This window comes from Orussus abietinus, unplaced genomic scaffold (assembly GCF_000612105.2).
Source record: "Orussus abietinus isolate OABI.00-Male unplaced genomic scaffold, Oabi_2.0 scaffold35, whole genome shotgun sequence".
NCBI lineage: Eukaryota > Metazoa > Arthropoda > Insecta > Hymenoptera > Orussidae > Orussus > Orussus abietinus.
Window position 1 is genome coordinate 323,773 of NW_019394237.1, and position 23,371 is coordinate 347,143.

General features: G+C 45.2%; 5 protein-coding genes across 12 annotated transcripts; 2 read left to right on the plus strand and 3 right to left on the minus strand.

Annotated features, from left to right (window-relative positions):
• Positions 1 to 106: 106 nt before the first annotated feature.
• On the plus strand, positions 107 to 1,588 carry LOC105694930 (meiotic recombination protein DMC1/LIM15 homolog). Its single transcript, XM_012416071.2, has 5 exons — positions 107 to 190; positions 390 to 625; positions 695 to 859; positions 960 to 1,122; positions 1,206 to 1,588. Exons 1-5 carry the CDS (start codon positions 107 to 109, stop codon positions 1,569 to 1,571), a joined length of 1,014 nt encoding a protein of 337 aa, XP_012271494.1. The 3' UTR covers positions 1,572 to 1,588.
• A 136-nt stretch (positions 1,589 to 1,724) lies between these two features.
• LOC105695177 (ATP synthase subunit d, mitochondrial) lies at positions 1,725 to 2,757 on the minus strand. The gene is made up of 3 exons (XM_012416524.2): positions 2,561 to 2,757; positions 2,247 to 2,415; positions 1,725 to 2,163 (listed from the first exon to the last, which is right to left on the minus strand). Exons 1-3 carry the CDS (start codon positions 2,674 to 2,676, stop codon positions 1,933 to 1,935), a joined length of 516 nt encoding a protein of 171 aa, XP_012271947.1. The 5' UTR covers positions 2,677 to 2,757; the 3' UTR covers positions 1,725 to 1,932.
• An 874-nt stretch (positions 2,758 to 3,631) lies between these two features.
• On the plus strand, positions 3,632 to 13,233 carry LOC105695112. 6 transcript variants are annotated; one of them, XR_001103584.2, is made up of 11 exons: positions 3,632 to 3,911; positions 4,384 to 5,016; positions 5,089 to 5,585; positions 5,676 to 6,238; positions 6,345 to 6,579; positions 6,662 to 6,771; positions 6,905 to 7,151; positions 7,306 to 7,528; positions 7,606 to 7,807; positions 7,889 to 11,980; positions 12,111 to 13,233. XR_001103584.2 is itself a non-coding variant. In XM_012416410.2 (10 exons), exons 1-10 carry the CDS (start codon positions 3,691 to 3,693, stop codon positions 9,509 to 9,511), a joined length of 4,554 nt encoding a protein of 1,517 aa, XP_012271833.1. In that variant the 5' UTR covers positions 3,632 to 3,690; the 3' UTR covers positions 9,512 to 13,232. The 6 variants fall into 6 exon arrangements, 4 of the variants coding, with proteins under 4 accessions (XP_012271833.1, XP_012271834.1, XP_012271835.1 ...); XR_001103585.2 differs by having other exon boundaries at positions 12,116 to 13,233; XM_012416410.2 differs by having other exon boundaries at positions 7,889 to 13,232.
• A 403-nt stretch (positions 13,234 to 13,636) lies between these two features.
• Positions 13,637 to 16,268, minus strand: LOC105695113 (28 kDa heat- and acid-stable phosphoprotein). The gene is made up of 5 exons (XM_012416415.2): positions 16,063 to 16,268; positions 15,825 to 15,922; positions 15,254 to 15,394; positions 15,013 to 15,146; positions 13,637 to 14,830 (listed from the first exon to the last, which is right to left on the minus strand). The coding sequence occupies exons 1-5, from the start codon at positions 16,070 to 16,072 to the stop codon at positions 14,614 to 14,616; spliced, it is 600 nt and encodes a 199-aa protein (XP_012271838.1). The 5' UTR covers positions 16,073 to 16,268; the 3' UTR covers positions 13,637 to 14,613.
• A 589-nt stretch (positions 16,269 to 16,857) lies between these two features.
• LOC105695151 (serine/arginine-rich splicing factor 2) lies at positions 16,858 to 23,312 on the minus strand. Of its 3 annotated transcripts, XR_002762138.1 has the most exons (6): positions 22,997 to 23,312; positions 22,387 to 22,530; positions 21,849 to 22,046; positions 21,647 to 21,742; positions 17,022 to 18,329; positions 16,858 to 16,916 (listed from the first exon to the last, which is right to left on the minus strand). XR_002762138.1 is itself a non-coding variant. In XM_012416484.1 (4 exons), exons 1-4 carry the CDS (start codon positions 23,176 to 23,178, stop codon positions 21,736 to 21,738), a joined length of 531 nt encoding a protein of 176 aa, XP_012271907.1. In that variant the 5' UTR covers positions 23,179 to 23,312; the 3' UTR covers positions 20,138 to 21,735. The 3 variants fall into 3 exon arrangements, 1 of the variants encoding a protein (XP_012271907.1); XR_001103591.2 differs by having other exon boundaries at positions 16,858 to 18,329; XM_012416484.1 differs by lacking the exons at positions 16,858 to 16,916; positions 17,022 to 18,329 and having other exon boundaries at positions 20,138 to 21,742.
• Between the last annotated feature and the right edge of the window lie 59 nt (positions 23,313 to 23,371).

Sequence of the window (23,371 nt, forward strand, 5' to 3'; positions counted from 1 at the left end):
CTTTACGATAAATCGGAGGTTTCTAATAGTTTCCCTTTGAAAAATCAGGACTAATCGAGGGTAAATACTTCAAATTCGAAAAGATATTCGAGAATTACGAGAAAATATGACGGAAGTCACGCACAGCCTGCCGACGCAGAACGAATGCGACACTTTTCAGGACGTCGACACTTTGCAGGCTCAGGGAATCGTAAGGACTTTATTTTTAATGTAAAAGATCAAGGAATATTTAAGTATGTAAAATCTGAACTCGACAGATTCGTCGCAGAATTTAAAAAAGTCATAAATATGAGACGCTGGTTAGGAAATGTTTCACAGAAAATTGTAGGATGAGTTTCTTTTTCAGTGCTTAAATCGACATTTTTTTGTTCTATTTCTACGTTTAACCGCTTCAGAACGTCGCAGATATCAAGAAACTGAAGTCAGCTGGAATCTGCACTGTAAAGGGGATTCACATGACCACCAGAAAACGTTTATGCGCCATAAAAGGTCTCTCCGAAGCCAAAGTCGATAAGATCAAAGAGGCCTGTAGCAAGATCAATCATGCGACATTTTTCACAGCTTCGGAAGTCTGCGAGTTTAGGGCGAAAATATTTAGAGTGTCCACTGGAAGTCTGGAACTAGAGTAGGTGTCTTTATTAATTAACCTTCAGTTAGCAAGGAAATTATTATCTTTCATTATTTCCTCTCGTAGCAAACTTCTAGGAGGAGGTATCGAGTCAATGGCCATAACGGAGGCTTTCGGAGAATTTCGTACTGGAAAGACCCAGCTGGCACACACTTTATGCATTACAGCGCAGCTACCAGGCCCGGGCCATTCCGGAGGCAAAGTTATATTCATCGACACGGAACATACATTGTATCCTCTTTGAAATTCTGTGCGACAGCAAATCATGTAATCATGTTAATTACTTTTAATTATCGAGTAAAATATATCTCCTCAACTGTTTTCTACGAAGTCGTCCGGAGAGGCTCCGTCCAATCGCAGACAGATTCGACTTAGATCAAGATGCGGTGCTCGACAATATACTCTATGCTCGAGCTTACACCAGCGAGCACCAGTTCGAACTTTTGGATTATGTTGCAGCAAAATTTCATGAAGAAGCAGGAGTGTTTAAACTGGTAAATACGTTTCGCTCAAACGTTGTGCACTATTATTAGTTGATTAATCGTTTGGATTATTTCTTTTTAATTACGTCAATCAGTTGATAATCGACTCGGTGATGGCCCTGTTTCGAGTGGATTTCAGTGGTCGAGGTGAGCTAGCCGAAAGGCAGCAGAAACTGGCACAGGTCTTGTCTCGACTGCAAAAAATCTCGGAAGAGTACAACATTGCAGTGTTCATAACCAATCAAATGACCTCCGACCCTGGGGCAGGAATGACATTTCAAGTCGATCCCAAGAAACCCATCGGCGGAAACATCTTAGCCCATGCATCCACTACAAGAATTTCCTTACGGAAGGGCAGAGCTGAATGTCGAATAGCAAAGATCTATGACAGTCCCGACATGCCTGAGAGCGAGGCAACTTTTGCTATCACCTCAGGTGGCGTTGCCGATGCAAAAGACTAGATATATCGTCACTAAAAGAACTATTATAATTTATAAATTGTAATTAAATTGTTTAGTTGCTAACATTAAAATGTAAAAACACCTAAACATTAAGGTTCCCAATAAATTTTATGTAAGCTTTCACTTTACCAGACTCGGAATTAGACACGAGCCTGGAGCACAACGTTTGATACATTTATTATGGAGTAGTATAAACTGCGATGTAACTATAGCAGTATCTTGTTCAGCTCAGAGCTCATGCAGAAACACGAGCAAACCTTACATAGTCTCTCCTGTTTCGATCGAATCATTTACATGGTGTACGGTAGTACATTGTAGCACAAATAAATCTGAACTACTGCACACGAGGTGAAATACCAATTCATTCATCCTCAGGCTTCATTTTATCTATGTACTCGCTCTGATACTCTTCCGTATGAGGCCAGAAGGTCGGGTTATTAAGAGGGTCAAGAGCTTCCTCGGGATGAATATCCTTAAAGTCTTCCATAGTCATCTGGGCATAAGGAATCTGGTTCTTCAACTTGTCAGCTTTTTGACGGTATTCTTCTATGCGTACATTGGATTCCTTAACGAAGTTGTCTATCTTACTGGACTGTTGGTTTAAACAAATGAATTAAAATAGGAAAAAGGACATTTTACAAAAGAACATTAACTAGGAATTTACATATCACTCACGTAGTCTTTCTCCAACTCGGATAACTTTACAGTATAGTTATCCGGAGGATACGGCACCTTTAACGACTCGTACTCTTTCTGAAACCTGTCAACCATCCCAGCCAAGGGAATGTTCTTCTTGTAAAATGTCCAGTCGAATTTTGGAGGACTTTCTGGATTAACTTGTACCCTAGAAAAAAGTTTCGGCGATTCCAACAGGAATCGATAGGTTTTTAATATATTTTAATCAGACATTGCCTCAAAGTGCACGGTGTAAATCGGGGGACCCAAGTGGAAGGTTACATAATTATTAAAAATTGAAGGAAACTCTTTACCGTCGCAAGTACTGGTCAGACTTTGATTTGAAAGCGGCGTATAAATTCTTGTCACTTTCGGCGACCCTTTCGGCAAGAGCGCTCCAATTAAACGATTTTATAGTAGGTCGCGCCATTTCCTCGAGCCAAAACTGCTAGCAGCCGAAGCGAAGATTTTCCGAGAACTACAAAATCCAATATGGCGTCGGCATGACATAAACTACGTCACGTAAGAAATGCCAAACCTCGAACAAAAATGTTACCAAATGATTTCCACATACCAGCGCCCCCAATGACGATAACTTCAACATTTAAAAACCTATCCTTCAGATTCTAAAATTCCAAAGAATTTGAATTGAACCGAAAGACATTACTTAAAACTTTCTTCCATTCCTGCAACAGTTTATATTAAAAAAGAAAATAAGTTCAAGGAAGTCAATAGACTAGACAAGGCCTCTCAGCCAATCGGCAGACTCTTATGCTGGATTTTTTCACCTACGGATAAATTCCCGATCAAGTTATCTGGAAGATATCTTTCAGTTCGATTCTTTTCACTTCCAGTTAAGAGTTACCCTCCGGATAAAGTTATCCTGTAGTTTGAGTAGCAGATATGTGGAAGATAGCTATCTGGAAATATGAAAAAGTCGGGCCTTAGGCGTATAGATAAACTCTTTCACTAGTCCAGTTATTCTTTCCGATTTCTATCCACTAGAATCGCTTCCATCCTTGTGCATTTCCCCTAGATCCATTTCCTTCTTCTAGATAGGTTAAGCGACCCGCTCCAACGGAATGAGATCACACCGACAAGACATATTTCCGTTGGACCGCGAATACACGTAACGCGCCAGCCAATAACCTCGTCCGTATCCCTCTCTTCTTCCCATTGGTTCCCATTCGGCTTCGGAATGATTCCAGCCCTCCGATTGGCTGAACCGTCCGCGCCATCGGAAAGGGAAGATCGATAAAGCAGATTGCCGTTCGTCCGGCCGAGGGGAAAGTTCGGGGCGGGAGGCGCCACCATTGGTGGGGCGCGCGGGCGGAGTGGGCGTCGAGCATAAAGAGGATAGGATAGAATAGACCGCGGCGCGTGTCTCTTCGGCGGGTGTCCTCGGGTTTCGCCGCTTTAATAATCGGCGGCCTACGATGTAGTTATGCCCAAAAGGAGTGCGCGGCATGTCAGGGAGCCGGGACTGACGGGCAGGGCCGACGGGAGCGATCCCGCGGGCCCGGGACTTGACGTGAAGCACTTTCGGAGCGTCCACATCGGCCCAACGAACGGCAGGCGGTGGCTCTCGCTTAAGCGCCGCCTCGGGCTGCCGACGGACGAGGAGCTGGCCGTCTACCTTCTCGACTTGGCCGAGTCCATAGCCAGGTACGCGACCAACCACCCTTCCCCTCGTCATGGTCCATGGACCCCCTGGGGTACTTGGATCAGCGGCCACCGATCGACCGCCGAATCGACACGCGACCACATGGCTCGCGCTGTCACTCTCGGGCCGCGGGGTTTCCCCTCTACTGTCATCCGCTGTTTTCCGCGCCCGCCATCTTAGTTGGCGCCGCCCACTCCTACGACCACCCCCACTAGGGGGAGGAGTGATCGATAACGCGCGGTTTCCCGGCATGCTCCGCTCGGTTTTTGAACCGCCCGCCTCTTTTACCCGGTCATGTGACACGGGCCACGTGACATCGTTACTCCGTTATTGATGTTATGACAATTTAGGTTATGACTCGAGATGTAAACTTTATTATTTGTTATAGCAAAATCTGAGTTTGGTTGGATATTGAATTTAATAATTAAATTATTTTTGGAGGATATTTAATTTGAGGTTTGAATTTCTTTCCAGTAGGCAAGATGGTAAGTGTGGTGTCTCCGGAGAGTGGAGAACTGACCGGGATGAGGAAAATGAGCCAGAAGTTGTCAAGGCACAAGGGGGATCGGCTGATGCAGAAGGAGCACTGCGCCGTAGTCCACGGAAACAGAACGTTCCTCCATCTCCGGAGTCCTTGGTGTCACCAACAATCGAGTCGTCTGAAGCAAAGGAACAGGAACCTCTGGAGGATGTTATAAAGTTGCATGTAAGGCGTAGCTCTAGGAACAAGCATCACAGGAGCAAAACCAAGCATCATAAGGATAAGCGCAAGAGGAGAAAACACTCGAAGAGTGTAGAAGATCCTGCCGTCCCTACCGAAGAGACAGAGTCCACTGCATTATTGTCGGTCAATCAAGGAGAAGGGTTTGCAGAAGAAAAATCTAATGAGACTACACAGGATGTGGAAAAGAAATCTAATCTTGTACTGAGTGCATTTCAGGGCTCCGCACATGCTGTGGAACCGGTCGCCCTTAAAACTGAAGAACCAGATAGCGTGCGGTGTGCAGAGGAAGCAGACAATGATAAGGCAGGTAGAGAAGCCTTGTCGGAAAGCTTCAATGCTATTGAAAGAAAGACGAGTCCTCCCAGGGAGAGTCTACGAGCTGGGTACGCAATCTCTTTCTTAATTTATGACGCTTACTACATTTTGCCTGATTTTGCTTTCATTCACTCTCGTAGATCGAAGGACTCTACCGGAGAGGAAGCAACTGCTTGCCTGGCTAGGAGCCCAAAGTGTAACGAAGCTCCGGATGATCTAATCGAAGAGGAGAAAGTGATTTTAACAGCTTCCTTTCCACTTACCGAGAACTATACTAGACAGAACGAAATATCTCTCGAAGAGTCAAGAGATGAAGACGCGCCCTTGGCAACTGTCAGTTTAATGGCACGTCCTCAAGAAGAGCTTCATGTTTCGAAAGAGCCCGATGAGCGTAAAGCAAAGAAAAAGAGACGAAGACCAAAGTACGAGACAGACGGAGAATTAGGAGGCGTCGGAGACTCCCCGGAAGGTCATTCCGACGATGGAGTCCACAAACATCGAAGGAGGAAGCACAGGCATACAGGAGATCATAAGGCTAGGAAGCATCACGATGTTAGGAAGGCTCCACAGGATGGCATCGTCGTGCAAGAGGAGGTCCGTGAGTCCTGTCAAACGAACGATGGCCCACAAAATGGAGGTAACATTAAAATTAAATTTCAAATCTTCAGGACCAAATTGTTCGAGCTTGACCTCTTTTCTGAGATTTTACTTTCTGTTATTTGTACAGCAAACTCTACTATCCAGCCATCGGAAAACCCTAGACCAGAGGCCACATTGGACGGAGCTCTTTTGGAGCCCCAAAGAGTGGCCATTAAGATAAAGCTCTGTCAAGATTGCAACAGTCGTCATCTACAGGATGCTTGTCCTCTAATGATACCCCTGTACGCCGTTCCAGACTCGTTGAGTTATGAAGACTGGCTGTCAAGGCACCAGGAGAACCCAGAAGTGACGAAGGTCATTGGAAGTGACGATCCCATGTCGGAGGGCTATGGCAGGCCTCCCGAGGATGGTTTCGAGTCCGATGAAGACTCTCTGGCTGTCGAGCAGTATAAGCCGAAGGTTAAAGTGGAAAGTGAAGAAAAACAGCTGATCGTTGACGCCGACAGACCCCTCTATGCAAGGGAATCCCTGCCAGAGTGCTTCGAACTAAGAACCACAAATGCAGATCATGGACTGGGGATCTATGCAAAGAATCCTGTGCCGATGTATGCAAAACTTGGACCACTGGTTGGCAGACCTGTCCGGGAAATGGACATCCCGGATGACTTTTCCATGCGGCACATCTGGGAGGTAAATTCTAGGAAGTAAATCCTAGGCCTTCGAATACCAAAATTAAATCAATTTATTATTCGAAATCCTGGCATTGAAAATAATTGGAGTTAACTATAATTTTCAGGTAGACAACAATGGAAAGACTTCCTATGTAAGCACTACGGATCCACTGAAGAGCAACTGGATTCGTTACATGAGGCCGGCTGACTCGAAGGAGGAGCGTAGTGTGGCGGTTGTCACTCGACACGGAGAGCTGCATCTCGTCACAACGCAGAATATCTCCTCTGGAATGGAGCTGACGTACTGGGCAGATTCACAGTCTTCCGCTTGGACCAGGAAAAACAAGATAGACAAAACCAGTGCGTTTCACCCTAATCTCTTTCCTCCATTAACCCCTCTTCGCCCTCTGCTCTCCTGTTACTAACCCTCACGAAATTCTAGACTGCGGAGGCTGCAACCTGAACTTCTCTCACCCAATTTATTATCGTCTCCACTGCTGCATCTTCCACGACACTAACTACAGTTTAACTATCAGGAAATATCACTGCAAGGTAACGTGTTTTCAGATCTGTCGAGTATTATGTGACGGGGGTAAAAAATTAAGATTAAGATGTCCCTAACCTAACTTAATAAATCAACACGTGCCTGGAACTGTCAAAATAAATGTGTCATACATATTTTTAGGTCTGTGGGGCCGCTGTTTTAGGCAAGGATAACATCATGAAACATGCTGCGGAGCTCCATGCAGGCCGGGGGGCCTATCAGTGCCAGTATTGTAAAAAGTTTTTCCTAAGACTGAACTACCTTGAGATGCACCGGACTTATGGCTGCTCCCAGAATCCTCAGAGGTCCAGGCCTCTCTGCGACTTCTGCGGAAGGAAATTCTGCCAGCCGCAGAAGCTCAAAGTGCACATCAAGAGAATGCACAGCGGTGAGAGCTCGTTAAATGCGATTATGCTGTTCAAATGACTCGACGAAGGGTTACATTAGGGGAATGACTCTGTGTGGGAGGGCTGATAGGATTTATCGATAGTACCGTTTACTCGACGCCAATGGGACTATCCGAGTTTAATGTTAAACGATAGGTTCAAATGGTGTTGCAGATATGTCGGAGGTACTGCGCGAGTTTCAGTGTAAACTTTGTTTGAAACTCCTTGGTTCTCGTGCAGCTCTGCAGCGTCACATGAAGGAGGTCCATCATAAAGACGTCGTCGGGGCTGCGACCTGCGACCGGTGTGGGAAAATGTTTCAGAATAAGAGCAATCTGAAGATACACATGCTTACGCATAGCGGAGTAAAGCCTTTCAAGTGAGTATATAGAATTCTGCTGATAAGAAGAGAGGTTAAGTTTGATTATCAATCCCAACATCCTCCCGGAAATTTAGGTGCAAAGAAAACGGCTGCAAAGCCGCGTTCACCACTAAACAGTGCCTGCAATTCCATTACAAGAAAGTACATGGATTGACCGAGGAGATGATGCCCAAAATTGAGAGATCGGTAGCATACACCTTCGATGCATACAGTGGAGGCCTGGTCGAGGATGTCGGGAGGGGGAAGACGCCTAGACTGAGTCGAAGGAACTCCCAGGTGATATAATTATCTTTATGAGAATTCTTTAATAATACTCCATGAGAGATCATGTTGATAAAACTTATTTTTTTATAATAGCAGGAGAACAGTAACAGTTTGTTGTCACTGGATGACTGCAGCTCGGAGCACAGTCCGAAAGAGGATTCTACAAGTAGAATCCGCAGTGCATCACTGGACCTACAAGTTGGAATCCCTGGGAAGTTAAAGCAGCCTCGAGACAGTCCACCTCCTCCTCCACTTCTACCTCCCCAGCAACCTCCACAACAGCAACAACAGCAACAACCAGTGGTGTCAATATCAAGTAGCCTAGAAAGTGCAATGGAGCCAGTACGCAGCGAAGCAGACCTCTACGCAGCCTCCAGGCTTCAAAGCAAAGGAAGTAAAAAATGGATGGGCGAATTCAATCCACCGCCAGGTTCTGTTGAGCTCTCCGGAGGACAGATCGGAGGCCCAGCTAGTGCAGGAGACGTCTACGAGTTCGAGGAAAGCCGGAAAGAGGAACAAGATGAGGAGAAGGAGGTTTCCGTAGGTGGCAGGGGCCTCATTGATGAGAGTAAACTTGGGATGAGTGTGTATCGGAGGACTGAGAGTTCGAATGCGAGCCTTCTAGTGGAAGCTGCCTTGGATGCAGCAGAGAGGGACATCGGGGCTGTCTCCAGTCCCATGTTAGAGGATGGTGACAGAGAACCTAACCTGTACTCCAGCATATCCAGCCAGTTGCAATCTCCGATGCAGCAGAGGTCTCCTGAGTCACACCTGGAATCCTACATGCACCAGGACGAATTGATCTCGCCAGCGCCTGCTGGCACTCCAGAGGGCAGACACACTCCTCCGAGCCACCTTCACGTGGATTATCACCTTCACAGGCCTGTTGACTATATGAGTGTGTCCAGGAGTCATGGTATCGAACAATACCTCCACCACGAAGACCTTCCCAGGGTTTCCTCTCCAGGTTATATCCACGTTCAGCAGGATGATCTTGTGTCTCCCTCAGTTACTCCGAATCCTAGGTACCAAGAAGTTCACCACCATCATCAAGTGTCCGCAGAGAATCTGTCAAGCGACGAGGGTGACTCGGTTGCTCAGAACCTGAGCCTCTCCGTCAAGGAAAAGTCTCTTCAGCTGGACCTGTCGACCTCGTACAAATATGACCCCCTGGAGTCAGAGTTTGCGAGGGAGAGAGGTGGTTTTGAACCTTTGGTTCTTAATGGAGGAGAACTGCAGGGCCTGGATATGTCTGCTAGGGGGTTCCACCATGGGTTCGGAGCACAGGTACAAAATACTAGGTACCATCATCACCATCTCTATGACATCGGAGACAGGCAGAGTGTCGATCTCAGCAGGACTGGAGGGTACTCGATGTCTCCACCACCACCGCCACCTCCTCCGCCACCACCTCCATACCCTCATAGTGATGTGCTACGTGTTGTGAGTTTGGATCTTACTCCAGGTGGCAGACATAGCGTCGACTTGAGCTTGTCCAGGTCTCACCATCATCTCCATGGGGCTTCCGGAGGGAGGATTGTTGCCAGTCCACAGCCTCCTGGCTCTGTGACTCCTCGTGGCGTGTCAGAGACTGTCGAAGGGAGGATGCTTTCTCCGCCACCTCCGCTGCCAGCATATAACCCCACTTATCCAGTTAGCCCTGCTCCGTACCATCCTCCAAGGCCTGGTTACCATCATTACTCCGGGTATTATTGAAGAGAAAAATCAAGATCATGGGAATTGGTGGAATTTCCAGTTATGTCTGGAAAAGGGAAGTGAAATTGGAGTGCTTCATAACCTCGAAAGTCACCATTGGGTGTGTCGAGAGAAATAACATCTTGGAAAGTGATGTGAAGTACCAAGAGTGAGGTTAACGGTGGCTGTCAACTGGATTCGATGTTAATCACATTCCACAATTTGTAGCGCTGTTGGCATACAATTCAAGAGTTGCAGAGTTGTCGCACACGAGTCATGTTAAGCAAAGCTGCCCACGTACAATATTGTGTACGTTCTTCCATTCGATCTAGAATCCTTCTGAACAGAAGGTTACGAAAGTGAAAACGGGTGTCTGCAGGTTGGAGAATGCTTTCTCAGCAAGTATTGGAGAAGTCATTGCACACTTAGTAGAAGAGTAGTTTAAGAGAGGAGGCGGCATTAGTCTTTACATCAAACAGAGATGAACTCTTTGGAACTCCGACGCATCGAAGTGATGTTATAGAGAAGTTCGGTCACTCTGAGGAAAGAGGAAATACTGGGTACGTTAGAAATTACTCCATAGATCTCTTCCACATCGCTGCAGACGTACAATCTGATATGAGACCGAAGTCTTGATGAGCATCACATTTGGAAACCCTTGAATCTCTGATGTAAATTCATCTAATGCATCTGAACAAATTTGTTTACTTCCAACCGATACTTAAGACAAAAAGGAAATCAAATCTCCATCATAGACTCAAGGAAATATACTTTTGTTTCTAGTACAGCAGGAATAACTCACTAAAGAAATAGAGAGCATGTAAATTATCGAATCACGTGGAAATGGCAGAGTCCTCTGAGATCTATTAATATTCAATCTAGAAGTTCGAGAAATTAATCAAACGGCGATGCGGGAGAAGCAAACAAAAGAGCAAATGTCATTCTACTGATTTCTTCTGCTTTAATGAAATTTTCAAATTTGGGGACGATGAGTATTTTATACAACATGATGTCGTGTGAGATATGCGAAGAATTAAATTTCCGATTCCAAAAACAAGCACTGAAAGTATCTCTGTGGTGAGGTTACATCCTCGGTCTTGTGGAGCATGAGTCTTTTTTACAGAGGTATCGGAGCACTACGTGCAAACTTCTGCACAGGGTTTTAGAACCGCTGTGGAAATTTCTGCATGCCCTTGTTCTATCAGGAGTTTGGATATTTAGATGAAGGATGTGAAATTAAACGTAAGCATCATGACTGAGTGCCATGTCCGTGATATAGTTCGACGAGGAATAGAGAAAAAGAACGAGTGAGAGGAAAGAGAAAATTGTTGATTAGCTTCTAGCCTATATTCTTCTATTTCGAATACGTCGTACCCGTTAAGTACCACCAGTTTAATGTACTCCAGTAAACGTGATTCGAAACTCGTACTCCCAGTAATGCAGACAGCGATATCCTGGATAGCGAGTCCTCGCCGAAGCATTCAACAAGCCCCTCACCGATAGTGATTACCTTTTATATGTTCAAGAGAAGCTTTCCTCTATGTCAAGGAACCAACGACAGTGCTGTTAAAATAATTTGTATCAAGAAACATCCACAATGTTCTTCACAGGCAAGAAATCCTCGGTTTCCCTTACAGAATATTCTGTAACCCATGCTACGAAACTGTAGAGTTATTGCATTGAGTGACAGTGTTAGTGGAACTAGTGAAGTTTTCCCAAGAGTTATACCTTGTTATGCGACAGTAACGATTAACGAATCTAAAGAACTGCTATCCAGGATCTCAAGTAATATAATTAATTGTAAGATAATCCAGTCGGGATGCCTAATGGTAGCTATAAGTGAACACTGCACAGTGACGGAGGGTCACGCACTGTTCGTCTCTATTCTAGTCACTGCGAGGAGGAGACATCCTTTTGCCATCCTTATTCAGGAGTTTCATTGTTAGTTTTATTCGCAGCAGTTATAGTATCGATGCATCCCAATTGAGGAGACTCGATTTTAAATTTTTACCCGTATTTAACGAGGCACTGCATGAAGTTTGCAAGTGAGACTCGAACCGAGTGTACATAGGGAATTATGAGCTAGGAGATAGTGTTTTAGAGCCATATGGTAAAACATTTCAGGAGCAAAGGCCATTTCAACCCATTGTTAGAGAATCAGACAGCGATGTCATAGTTCTGGAAAGATAGCGAATCGATGAATCGCTTGCAAAGTTCATTACTGACTGCCTCTCGGAGCCTGGTACTCTAGAAATCCAAAAAAATTCAAAATACCGTCTGGGACTGTAATAAGTAGTTTAATCTATTTCGAGGTTATCTCGAAGTTCCCAACCTTCCGAAGACGCTCCGACACGAAATTTGTACCTTTTGATATTACAAACCCGTGAAGAACGTAACTCGGAATACTCTTAGGACTTGTGAGAAGCGTCTTCGTTGGAAAACTAATTACGAAACATTTTCTGATCTTCCGGAGACATGACAATTTGACAGGTACGGGTTGTTTTAGCTTCAACTATTCCGTTGCGTGTTAAGATACCCTTGAAAAAATGTTATATTAAGTCGTAGATCGCGCCATAGTTGTCATTTTAACCGAATTTTGATTAAACTTTACTCTTGACAGTGTAGTCCACTTGCGGAGAGCCAGGCTCCGAGGCCTAACCTCCAAATCCTCACTGCGAGTGCATCGCCCAGCCACCTACCGAAACCAAAAATTCACGAGGGAGCATCGTAACATTTGTGCCAAATCGCCAGGGTGCTCATCGCGGACACCAGAGGCGACCATTAATTGCTCCAAGAATTAATTCCACTCCGAGAGATACCTAGAGCTCATCGGAGGCTCGACACCCTGGATCCCAAACATTCAGATTACAATTAATCCATACCGTGTATCGGCTTGAGCGACTTTTTGCAATTAAGAAAGTGTAAAATTGCTTGTGCAATTCAACTAAGGACCTGTCTGTGGTCATCCGTGGGCCTCGGAGTCTTCGATGGGCCTCTAAGAATCGGAGAGAGCCAGGCCGATCTGTCCAGGGATCGGTGGCAAAAATTACTCCCACTACTTAACCGCTTAGAAATTTACTGACATCTCTTTTTATAATACTCCAGTGAGCAAAGTGTAAGGGTTAAAGTGAGTCTTCGCGTATTAGAATTGAAATTAGAGGAACTAGTGGCCACCAGTCTCTGGACTGTTTGCTCCGATGGAGCTGCGGTCTTCGAATCTAGGATTTTGACTTTGGTCATCCGTATAAGTGTGATATTACCGTTTTAATTTATTTAAGCTTAAACAACGTTGAATGTACACCTCGTTTAGCCGATTATTACAACTATTTCTGTATATTGTGCGGAAAAAGAGGGGTGCGCGAATGTTTAAAGGCGAGCTAAAAGAGAAGCGTCGCGCTAATGGAAAAATTAAATCGCCGGGTCCCGAGAGGGACAAAGGCGAGGCGGATTTCTCGAGGACAGAGACAAAACTCAAAGGAATAATATTTACGAGTACAAAACGCGGCACAGGATATATTTATATCAGGTTTATTAATTGTAAGTGATACCGATATAGGGGTTCGACGATGAATATTATAAAGAGACCAAAATCATATTCTCTCCCAAGAATTCGAGTTTTTATTTACCAATCGGCCGGCCGGGCCAACAGCTGTTTTTCTATATATATATATATATATATATATTATGTAATGGCCGGTTTATACAATATCTTATATGAACCGGTCATAATTGAAGTGATTCATTACGTTTCTACCGACACCGAAATGCCGGATTAATAAATATGGAGAACTTCTTTAGGCAGATTGAAACCGGGTGTAAACCAGTTAAACCTCGAATCTGCGTATTTATTAAGGCGATGGAGACATGCGATTTACTTAATCCGGACCTGATAAATCTGGGGTTTAGGTGTGCGCTGCAGACGTGGTCATTCAGTTAACCTAGTTAACCGAAGTTCAAGTGATTTAAAGCAGGTTTAAACGAGGCATAAAAAAATTAACCGCAGTTTAACTTGAATTACGGAACCGGGAATAAATCTGGTATTTAAGGTGCCGGTGGAAACGTATTAATACTCCGAAAAATCCTCGAAAAATAGCAATGAAACGCTTCGAGGCGAAGCTATAGCAGGTTCACTCCAGGCTGCGGCTCTTACTTGAAAAAGAGATTTATTAATTGCGCACGAACCGTGACAATCTATACATAATCCGATACGTGAGAGCGCTCGCCAAAGGCACGCGCTCCGACATGCAACAAGAATTTCCCTAACACCTGATGCGTGCGTATAATTGCAGTAGCGAATTTAACTAGACCGCCCTAAAGCGGAACGATACGGCCATGGCGCAGGCAGAGCTGATTCCCCTTCCGAAGGACCAGAACAATGCCAAGAGCACATCATTCCGATGCAGGACCGTCAAATGTAATTCGCTGAGACGCCTTCCGAGTCGATCGGCGTGTCCACTTCGGTGATGCGCCGAATTTTCACGTTCCCACGACTGCTCGCCACGTGATGACCACTCGACAGGAAACGGATAGTACGTTTACACGTCCTACCTCACGACGGTTTTATAATTACTGGTGTTAAACGTCACGCAACAGCGATAAAACCGATATAAAACGGCGTTCACACGTCCCACCTTACACCGGTTTTATAACTACCGATCAGTAGATTTACACGCGCTATTTTGCACCGATTTAATAACCAATGTTAAGCGTGGTGTAAACGCCGTTTTACACCGATTACACAGTAAGACCGGCGTTTAAACTGCGCTTAACCCCAGTCGTTATAAAACCGGTGCAAGATAAAATGTGTAAACGTACTAAACTTGATAATTACTGCTGTTAAGTGCCGTATAAACGCCGGCTTTTACCGATAAAATTGGAGTAAAATGGTGTTTATACGGTTAACAACAGTAATTGTAACATCGGTGGTTTTAAAACCGGTTTAACTTAGCTTGTGTAAATGTAGTGAGTTAACACCGATAGGTTATAACACCGGTGTAAAGTAACACGTGTAAATGTACTAAAAGTCAGCGATTAGATCGTAACAGAGCGCACCACGAGATAAATGACCCATCGTAGAGGACTCAGGATCGTGAATTCTCGCTCTCGGAGGGTCCTGGATCAGCCTAGGTGCGCTTGCCCAGCGCCTTGTTCGTCAGCTCCGTCTTCTTCTGGTGGGCGAGCTCTCTCTGTTTCTTGGCATCCTCCCGTTGCTTGGCTGCCTCCTCTCGGTGTTGCTTAATTATCGCTAGCCGAGCCAAGTCGGCGCGGGCCTCGTCGGTCTTCCCCGCTGCGTGGAGCTTCATATAGTTTACGTGTGCCCTCTGCTTATCCAATTGCTCTCTGAAATTCAATTAGAAACATTTTTACTCGTTAAAGCACAACTTCTCCCCAGTTTTTACGTCGTTTACTGCCACCGATTGGGCCCATGAGTATTAATGGAACCAAAGAGAAGGTGTGAGGGTTAATATGTCGTAAACAATTGAGAAGAGACATCGTTTGAGACATCTTACGTATCTACTCACTTCTCTCTCCGAGACAGCTCTGGCTTCGACACTTTCTCTACCGATGCGTTCAGCTGGGATAGTTTCTTGACTTTCTTCTGTACTCTGTTGGGATTTTCCACCTCTATCAGGTTCTCCACTCCTTTTGCTTTTCCCTAAAGTGAACAAGACAGTTATCACGGTGAATCATATATAAAGTAGGAGAGGAAATCTATGAATCATTAAATAAAGGAAATGAATGCTCGATCGGGCATCAAAGTACCTCCGTTTCCGATTCAGAGTCAGAGTCCGAATCGCTATCACTGTCCGAATCCGAATCGTCATGTTTCGAGGCTTTGTCGCCCTTGGCACCTTTGGTCACCTCTTCGTCTTCGTCCGAGGAATCTTCCTCGCCTTTCGATTTCTAATAAAAGATAAGACACTGAGGAATTCACAGCTAGCCTATATTTGTCATGGACATAGGATGTACGAACACAGCACACCCAATCACTTCATCAATGTTCTTATGACAGTAATGAGAATAAAAGTGAACAAGTGACAACCTTGCCTCTCTCCTTCTCTCTCTATATTCCCTTGCTATTAAATAGCGCGCCACCACCTTGTACCGCACAACCGTTCCATGGAAAATCCGCATAAAAAAAAAGAGAGAAAGTGAGCGTCTCTTGTTTTTTGCCTCTCAATGTAGCAGCCTTCAGTCAAATCGGCCTGCATAGTGTATATATCCTACGTCCGTGACATTCGTATGCACGCAGTGGTCAGATAAAATACAAGCAGTGAGATATACATCCACAATGCGGAGCAAGGCCTTCCGCTACATCCCTAACCCTACGTACTCTCCACTGCTTACGCTCCTCTTCCTGGCGCCGTTGTTCCTCCAGCTCCTCCGGGTTGGTGAAGTGACGATTGCGTCCCTTGTGGTTGACATACCTTCCTACAGAAGACACAACGTTGCAACAGCCATGAAACGTGCTCGTAAAGGCAGTATTCGAGAAAATGGACAGCCAAAGAAGGATCCTCGCCGAGAACCGTGAAGCAAAGTATATGAAAAACGGTGTAGGAAGCATGTCTTACCGCGAGGCATGTTCGGTTGACGGTGGACGTGAGGTCCGCAAAAACAGAATAGGTTTCTTCACCGCGGGAACTGGGAGAGCTTTCTATATCGTCGGATGGGGTCGCGGGTCGTGTTCGGTTAGGAATTACCTACGCGGAATCTGGAGCGATGCGCAGCTCCGAAGTTTCCGTCAACTGCGGACGGCGGCCATTACGGATCTGCCTGCGCAGACTCGTTTGCGCATCCGCGGGCCGTTTGAGTCCGTGAAAATTACACGTTTCCAACTATTTCACAGCTTTTACAAGCAAGAGATACTCACTGGGTAAAAGATTACAGCTAGTCGCGCAATATTTTTTTATACACTTTCGCAGATACCGAGTAATGCGAAAAACACGAGTATTGTGCACTCGATAGGACAGAGGACGATCGAAACGCCCGCCATTGGTCGGATTTAATGGAATGGACCAATCAAAGAGCTCGAACGTCGCGCCATCTAGGATGTCTTCCCCTAAATATGAACTACACTCGTTTTTCGATTGATAACCTTTTCGAGTTTTCGATTATCGACAATTACGAGGATCCTCTTCAATTATCCACAAATCATAAAAACCATACTCCAAAGATTAATCCTTTTAATATAATTGTTATATAATTAGAAACGATACTAATGAGATGAAACACTCAGAAATAAATAATAAAAAGCACTGATCACCCCGAGAATAAAATATTACATGGGAATATACAATTAAGTTGACTGACATATTAAATGGAATCTGAGGATAACGCATATAAAACATCAGATCAGAGTCGCAAAGTATTTGATAAAGTATTTATTTTCTCATCTCGACAGAAAATCACGACGCATCTCGGGCTCCTATCAGGAAATTGATTTTATTCAGATGGGTTTAACTTTATTTCATTACAGAATTACATACATTTCACCTGTACAAGTAGATAGCAATGTCACATTTATACTTACGGAACAGTGGAGTGACTTTCAGTTGCAATCGAAGGATCCTAGAGACCGGAAGTAATATTTTGGCTTGTCGGTGTCACCTCTTCGCCGTTTCGACACTCAAGCTGGAAAAAAGCTGCTAAAAACTGACATGATAAAGGTCTGTTCTACCCAAGACTCACAAATAACCTGTCAGAATCCCCAACTGCGAAACTTTAGTCGGTGCTGAATTGACGATCATCCCTTCTCTATTAAACTGCGAGAGAGAGTGCAACACCGGCTGCAAATCACGGTACAATTGCTTCGATTCATACCCACCTTTGAAACATTTAAATTTACATTTACTAAATTTGCCACAACCACCCAACCTGTACCGTCCTCTTTTTACAAGCAAACCTATCCAACGAGAAACCCAATTCATCGTTCCCATCCCACGAAACTTGGCATTACCAATTTCACAGCAGCTAACAATAATCCAACCAATCTCACATTAAGGAAATCTGCATCGTAGAGCTTTCCGAGACCCCAAAAATATAAATTTTGCCTACACTCCTCCTTTGTTAATCCCTAAACAGTCAATAATTTAGTCCTTCGTAACCGTTCCTAATCGCCCCCACCCCACGATTCTAAACATCCACCTGCCTCCAACATATTATAAGTATCTCCCATCGTTCGCCTTCGTTGACTCCTAATCCATGAATAATTTGTTCCCTCACGACCGTTCATAACCTCCACAGCACCGTAGCGAACCGTTCCCTCCAACCTACCAACCTCACATGAAATGAGTGCACCGTTCGGTGCCACCAGTTGTGCCTACCGTACCTCCAAAATGCACCCCTTGCTCTGCGTACCCCCACACACAGACTGGTCAAGTGGTAGAGGCAGCGAATCACGACCACACGATGAGGTTCCAACCACTGCGGAAGATGGATCCGTGCGTGGTCGTCGCTCCTCACGGTCGTGTCCTCACCTCGTCACCGATTCCCTGGGAAGGTCAGTCTTCCGGGGGCTGCGGGCTGCGTGACACCACCGTACCTCTCGGACGACCAGCGCCGACCGCGCGTGGCCGAAGACTGCTCTCTCAGCTACCCCCGGAACCACGTGACCGTACCACGTGACCGCCGCGGACCTCGTCCTTTCTCACTCGCTCCCTTCACCCGACCGCGAACCCGGTTCCCCTTTCTCTCTCTCTCTCGCTCTCTCCCCCGCTCTCACCAGACCGCGAACCGCTCGCTACTGCAACCTGCATACAGCACCGCTACTCGGCTTACTGCTTACTCTCAGCTACACCCCATCATCGGCTACACTCGCCGCGCCACTCCTTTACACCGCCTGTGGCACCATAAAATCAGAATTTAGTTATGTACGTGAACCATCACGGCCGCGAGTGCGCGGATATCCGTGTCTAATGTGTCGCGCGGGGTGTGTCTATATGCGGCCGCTCTCTACCGGGACGCCGCCGCCATCTTGAAACGCCGACGAGGGATGGGCATAAATTCCGAATTACCGATATATTTTTTAAACATCGGGCACATTCTCGACATGTAATCAACAGAAAATCGGGTTCTCCTTTAAAGGAAATCGATAACCATTAACACGTTCAACTTGTAATCTATCGGGGAATCGCGCCTTGATCTAATCTGTGTACGCAAGGCTGTTGGGGGTTGCGCTTTATACTTCGAATATAATAACAAAGGTCCTTGGAAAAAGTACCGTTTCTAAGACCGGAACCCAAGTTAACCGAAGTTTAACTGGTTTACATCTGGTTCAATCTGCTGGGCCCCAGTTAAACTTCGGGTAATTTGAGTTGCGGATTCGGGCCTGAACCAGTTCCACGCTCAGTACGGGATTTTAATCATTCATTTCCTTTTCGGTCGCTGATTGAACGTGTAGTTGGCTATCTATACCTATTCACTTGCAAACTAGCAAGGTAATCCGATTTCTCTTAATTACATGATTCGAGGGTATTTTCCGATTTAAATGCGTAATCTAATTTTTAATGGATTTAAATCCTGCCCATCCCTGCCGTCGATGCGCTCTCGACTAATCAGCGACGAGCCGCGCTCTCGACCAATCAGCGACGAGCCGGTCTCTCGGAGCTCTTCGCCGATTGGCTCCTGCTCTCGGAGCTCCTCACTGATTGGCCCGTGACTCGAAACGTTAAAAAGGAATCGTCCTCCGACTAAAAAGTCCCGCGACACTTAAAACGTAATCGAAATTGTGTCGCAAAACTTTTTAGCCAACTCAATACTTCGACCATCTTCCAGTGATTTCTTGAACGATCTCAAAAAGAGGTCGAAGTAACGAGGGGAATAATTTCTTTTTTAACCAATGTGAGAATTTAGGCGGTTATGCGGAAGCGAGGTGGAAGGAAGAGAACCGTTGATTCTCACCGTTTCTAGTGACAGCGAGCTGTCATATCCACGAAAGTTTTCGGGATTAATGACAGCCTCCGTGAAGATGCTTCGAGGTCTGGTTCATGCTTCCGTTCTAGCCTCAAAATTGTATAGTGTACAATTCATAGGAAGCGTTTATATTGGGTTGAGGAATTAGTTCCTGCCGTTTTAATTACGTCGCGTTACGTTAAAAACGGCGGGATGTTATTCCTTGAGCTAATACTTTCCTTATGACAAAGTTTAAGGGTTAAGAAAAGGAAAGTATAAACGCTACCTATGAATTCCTCACTGTGAACAATTAATGCATTAAGATGGAAGCATTAGCCAGATTTAATCTGTTATTCGCTGGGTCGAAGCATCCTCAAGAAGGGAACATTCCCTTGGACGTCTCACTTTTGGTCCCAGAGACGCCTCGTCACAAGTCGGAGACATTCGACAGCTTTAACCAAACACTGGTTTAATGAATAATTTAGACTCATTCAAGTTTCCTAATCCCATGTAAGAATTATCAATTTTGACAACCTTAAACGTCATACAAAAGCATTATCGATGGTAAGGAAAAATGAATTGTTCGAGTGTCCGTTTGGAGATTAGGATTGCAGGAAGGATAACGTTGCTCGTAAGGTGACAGGTCTCTACGATGGAATGGTATATATGAAGCAAGCACAGTACCAAGGGGTTCGCTGCAATTGGGAGGATATATATCGGGTGCTTATGATGCACCATAGAACAGTACTCGGCAAATAGTGTAACTGTTATTACGCATCGCAACGGAGGGCAGACCGAGGAGACTTCTATATATGGTAGTGCTGAAGCACATGCAGTTGAATACGGCATATATCTGTCACGTGGACACTCTTGTGTCCTGGATATTCCGACATTAGCAAGGACAAGACATTTCTAAAGACCACTTTCCTAGTCAACAAGACGTATCGTCTCGGTGTAACCAATTGAACTTGAACAATTACACAAGTTTCTTTTATTGCACTCCAATATTTTGACAGAATTTTCAGTAGTTATCTTAACAGAGAGAGGACACTTTGTGGTGGTGTTCAGAAATCTCTCGGTGACATTTTAATAGCTAATCCAATTTTGAGCCAATCGATTCCCAAGAGAGAAATTCGTAGACACAGAATTTAATGCTAAGTACCACGGTTGTACGTAACGCGAACCGCCATCGAGTGGTTTTCCCCTAGTATTCGTTATCATATCTTTTCGTTTCTCTCTAAGCGTTCATGGCTGCCGCAATACGTTGTTACACTTTATTTTTAATTGGAAAACTTACACACAAGTGAACCTGCAAATGCCGTTACAGAAGCACGTAACTTATGTCTAGGGTTCGTTACATAATACGAGTCTAGTTTAAGGGGGTTGCTCGTGGCTGCGAAAAGCTTAATAGAAATAAACAAGTGACGATAGAACCTGCGCAGCGAGGCACACCGGGGGCCAAAGTGCCTCCTCGTGACCGTTACACGTTTTACAGGGTGCACCGAAGGCGTCACACATTGTCTCTCACAGAATCTGTATTATTTCTAAAATGCCTACTCCCGAATAGTGCTCGTCAGTTCATTAACAGTTTAAATTTCTTTAAAATCATAAATCATCCTGACATTATTAAGCAGTAGTCGTGACATGGATCAGCTGTCACCAAACAGGTCAGAACCGAGAAACATTCTAAAGAGAAAATTGTCCGAATGACCATAGTTGCTTAACTCGATCCATTTTCAAAATTTCATACGGTAGGATTCCATACCTAGAGTTACCGTCAATCAATGGATCTTGTCTAGGAAAATTCACTTAGGACAATACAACTGCTTGTGTTAATTACAATTGCATAAAACTCTATGCCAATTTCAAGTTAGCCCCGACTCTCAAATTCTAGTTATTGAAATTCTCTGATGAGTAATAAGAGTTCGTAGCAAGTCAACGGGTTATTAATTTAATTTCGATCGCCTTAAGGGCAAGTAAGCTTCTCAAAGTGGAAAGGCGATGTGTGACGCACAGTTTACGCTCGTCGAATGGGGCACTTCGTTGGTCGATGCAAATTGGAAAGTGGATAGAAAAAAAGAAAAAAAAAATAAGAAAGCGTCACGTAACGTTCGCAGAGTAAACGTAAATCGTTATTCAAAATGAAATTGGATTCGCGAGCCGAACCCAGAACAACGCGTCACCCTAGCCTACATACTTGGACGACAGTCGGATGTGAACGTACTAAAGTATGGTCTTTAATATTATAGCAGAAGAGCGGAATACCTTTTTCACACGAGAACGACATTCTGCTTTCGCAACTCGGGCAGGTGCGCGTTGATTTACAGGCTTCTCTTCGCAGTCACCACCTAGTCTCAGTCCCTGGAATGTTATAATAGAACTCAATGTAATCAGAGAATAATCGAGCCTTAATTATAAAAAGAGACGAAGCTAAATCGATCGGTCAAAGGCATTCGAGTTTACTAACCTTGATTTAGAACGACTGTCCTTCTGCCTTTCCTGAGACTTGCTGCGAGAGCGAGACTTGCCTCTCGAGCTCTTACTGTCAGAACGTGAACGACTGCGACTGCGGCTGTAAGAACGCCTGCGGTCCCTCTCGTGACTTCGTGACCTGGATCGTGATCTGGAACGTGTGCGTCGTCGATCCCTGCTGCGGCTGCGTGATCTGTCAGGTCATTATAAGGTTAGAAATGGAATAAATCATACTTTGCAAAGTACATTCCATCTAAATCACTGATCGAATCATCGGACCTCCACTTGATTCCTTGTTTTTTCTACAGAGCTACCCCACAAGTTCAAGTAACTTTTTATACATTCAGAAAATGTTAAATAACGAAGTTCAACAATCAACATACTCTCCTTTGCCATTCTTAATTTATTCCAAACATTGTCACTTTCTCGATCCCTTGTTTGAGAAGAATACGATAAAATCTTAAATATCTTAGTGCCACGAATTTATGGGCCAACTCGACATTCTCCTAATATCTCGAATCGATAATACGAACCGTCCACGGCGTCGGCTTCCACGGCTACGATGAGGGGAAGTGGGTCTTCCATACCGTGCCATCTGTACTCTCAGCTCCCTGCCGTCCAGCAACCTTCCATCCATAGCGTCGAGCGCATCTTCGGCATCGCGCTTGTCATAGAATCTAAGGCAGCAAAGCACGTTATAAAACCACAGAATACCAATCACGCGTCTCATCCATGATTCCATTAAAGATTTTGAAAGTTAGAAATTTACATAAAATTCTAAAGTTATCAATAATACTACTTAAATACGAATAACAAAGGATACAAGCCGATACATAATGGTCAGACTGCCCAGGAAAAGGAACGAACTGATAACTTATACCATTTTGACGAATAATCGGGAAAATGAAATAAAACTAAGTCGGCCTTTCACTGGAATTTCCGCATGGCGACAGTTTCTCGACCATCGGCTCGCGTTGACGTCAGCCGAGCCGCCATTTTGACTCCATATTACGCGCCGCCATATTGGCTCCATGTTACGCGTTGCGGGCCCGCGCTAAGCCACCCACGGGGCCGGCCCTTCCCGGTGCAGAAGAGTCGGCGAAAATTTCGCCCGAATTTCCGCGGACTCACGAAAACACTCACCTGACGAATGCAAAGCCTCGGCTCTCGCGAGTAAAGCGGTCGCGGGGTATATAAATGTCGCCGACCTCCCCGCAGCGCTCGAAGACCCGTCGCAGATCCTCCGGTGTCGTTCTGTAGGTCAGATTGTCGACCTTTAACGACACCATCCCGTCGATCCGGGGCGGCGGCCGTCCGTAGCTCATACCGCAGAGCTTGCTCTGGACACTTTAGAAGACGATACACTGGCTAGACCTTCGCCAAACCGGAAAAATATTTCCTTTTTCGGGAGAAGCCTCGCTGCGTGCACGCACGGATCTCGGCACGCGTCACAACCAAAATGTCGGCCTCCCTCGCGGATGCAGGTGCGCGACGCCGCGCGGCGGATACGTTAACTAC

Coding starts and splice junctions, on each gene's coding strand:
- LOC105694930 (XM_012416071.2), top strand. CDS start 107: ATGACGGAAGTCACGCACAGCCTGCCGACGCAGAACGAATGCGACACT. Junction 191..389: donor CTTTGCAGGCTCAGGGAATC/GTAAGGACTTTA, acceptor TACGTTTAACCG/CTTCAGAACGTCGCAGATAT. Junction 1,123..1,205: donor AAGCAGGAGTGTTTAAACTG/GTAAATACGTTT, acceptor TACGTCAATCAG/TTGATAATCGACTCGGTGAT.
- LOC105695177 (XM_012416524.2), bottom strand. CDS start 2,676: ATGGCGCGACCTACTATAAAATCGTTTAATTGGAGCGCTCTTGCCGAA. Junction 2,416..2,560: donor TCTGACCAGTACTTGCGACG/GTAAAGAGTTTC, acceptor ACTTTTTTCTAG/GGTACAAGTTAATCCAGAAA. Junction 2,164..2,246: donor CCGAGTTGGAGAAAGACTAC/GTGAGTGATATG, acceptor TTAAACCAACAG/TCCAGTAAGATAGACAACTT.
- LOC105695112 (XM_012416410.2), top strand. CDS start 3,691: ATGCCCAAAAGGAGTGCGCGGCATGTCAGGGAGCCGGGACTGACGGGC. Junction 3,912..4,383: donor TTGGCCGAGTCCATAGCCAG/GTACGCGACCAA, acceptor ATTTCTTTCCAG/TAGGCAAGATGGTAAGTGTG. Junction 7,808..7,888: donor TGAGTCGAAGGAACTCCCAG/GTGATATAATTA, acceptor TTTTTATAATAG/CAGGAGAACAGTAACAGTTT.
- LOC105695113 (XM_012416415.2), bottom strand. Junction 15,395..15,824: donor AGGAGCGTAAGCAGTGGAGA/GTACGTAGGGTT, acceptor ATCTTTTATTAG/AAATCGAAAGGCGAGGAAGA. Junction 15,147..15,253: donor ACTCTGAATCGGAAACGGAG/GTACTTTGATGC, acceptor TGTTCACTTTAG/GGAAAAGCAAAAGGAGTGGA.
- LOC105695151 (XM_012416484.1), bottom strand. CDS start 23,178: ATGAGCTACGGACGGCCGCCGCCCCGGATCGACGGGATGGTGTCGTTA. Junction 22,531..22,996: donor CGAGGCTTTGCATTCGTCAG/GTGAGTGTTTTC, acceptor TTGCTGCCTTAG/ATTCTATGACAAGCGCGATG. Junction 22,047..22,386: donor GGAAGCCGACGCCGTGGACG/GTTCGTATTATC, acceptor ATGACCTGACAG/ATCACGCAGCCGCAGCAGGG.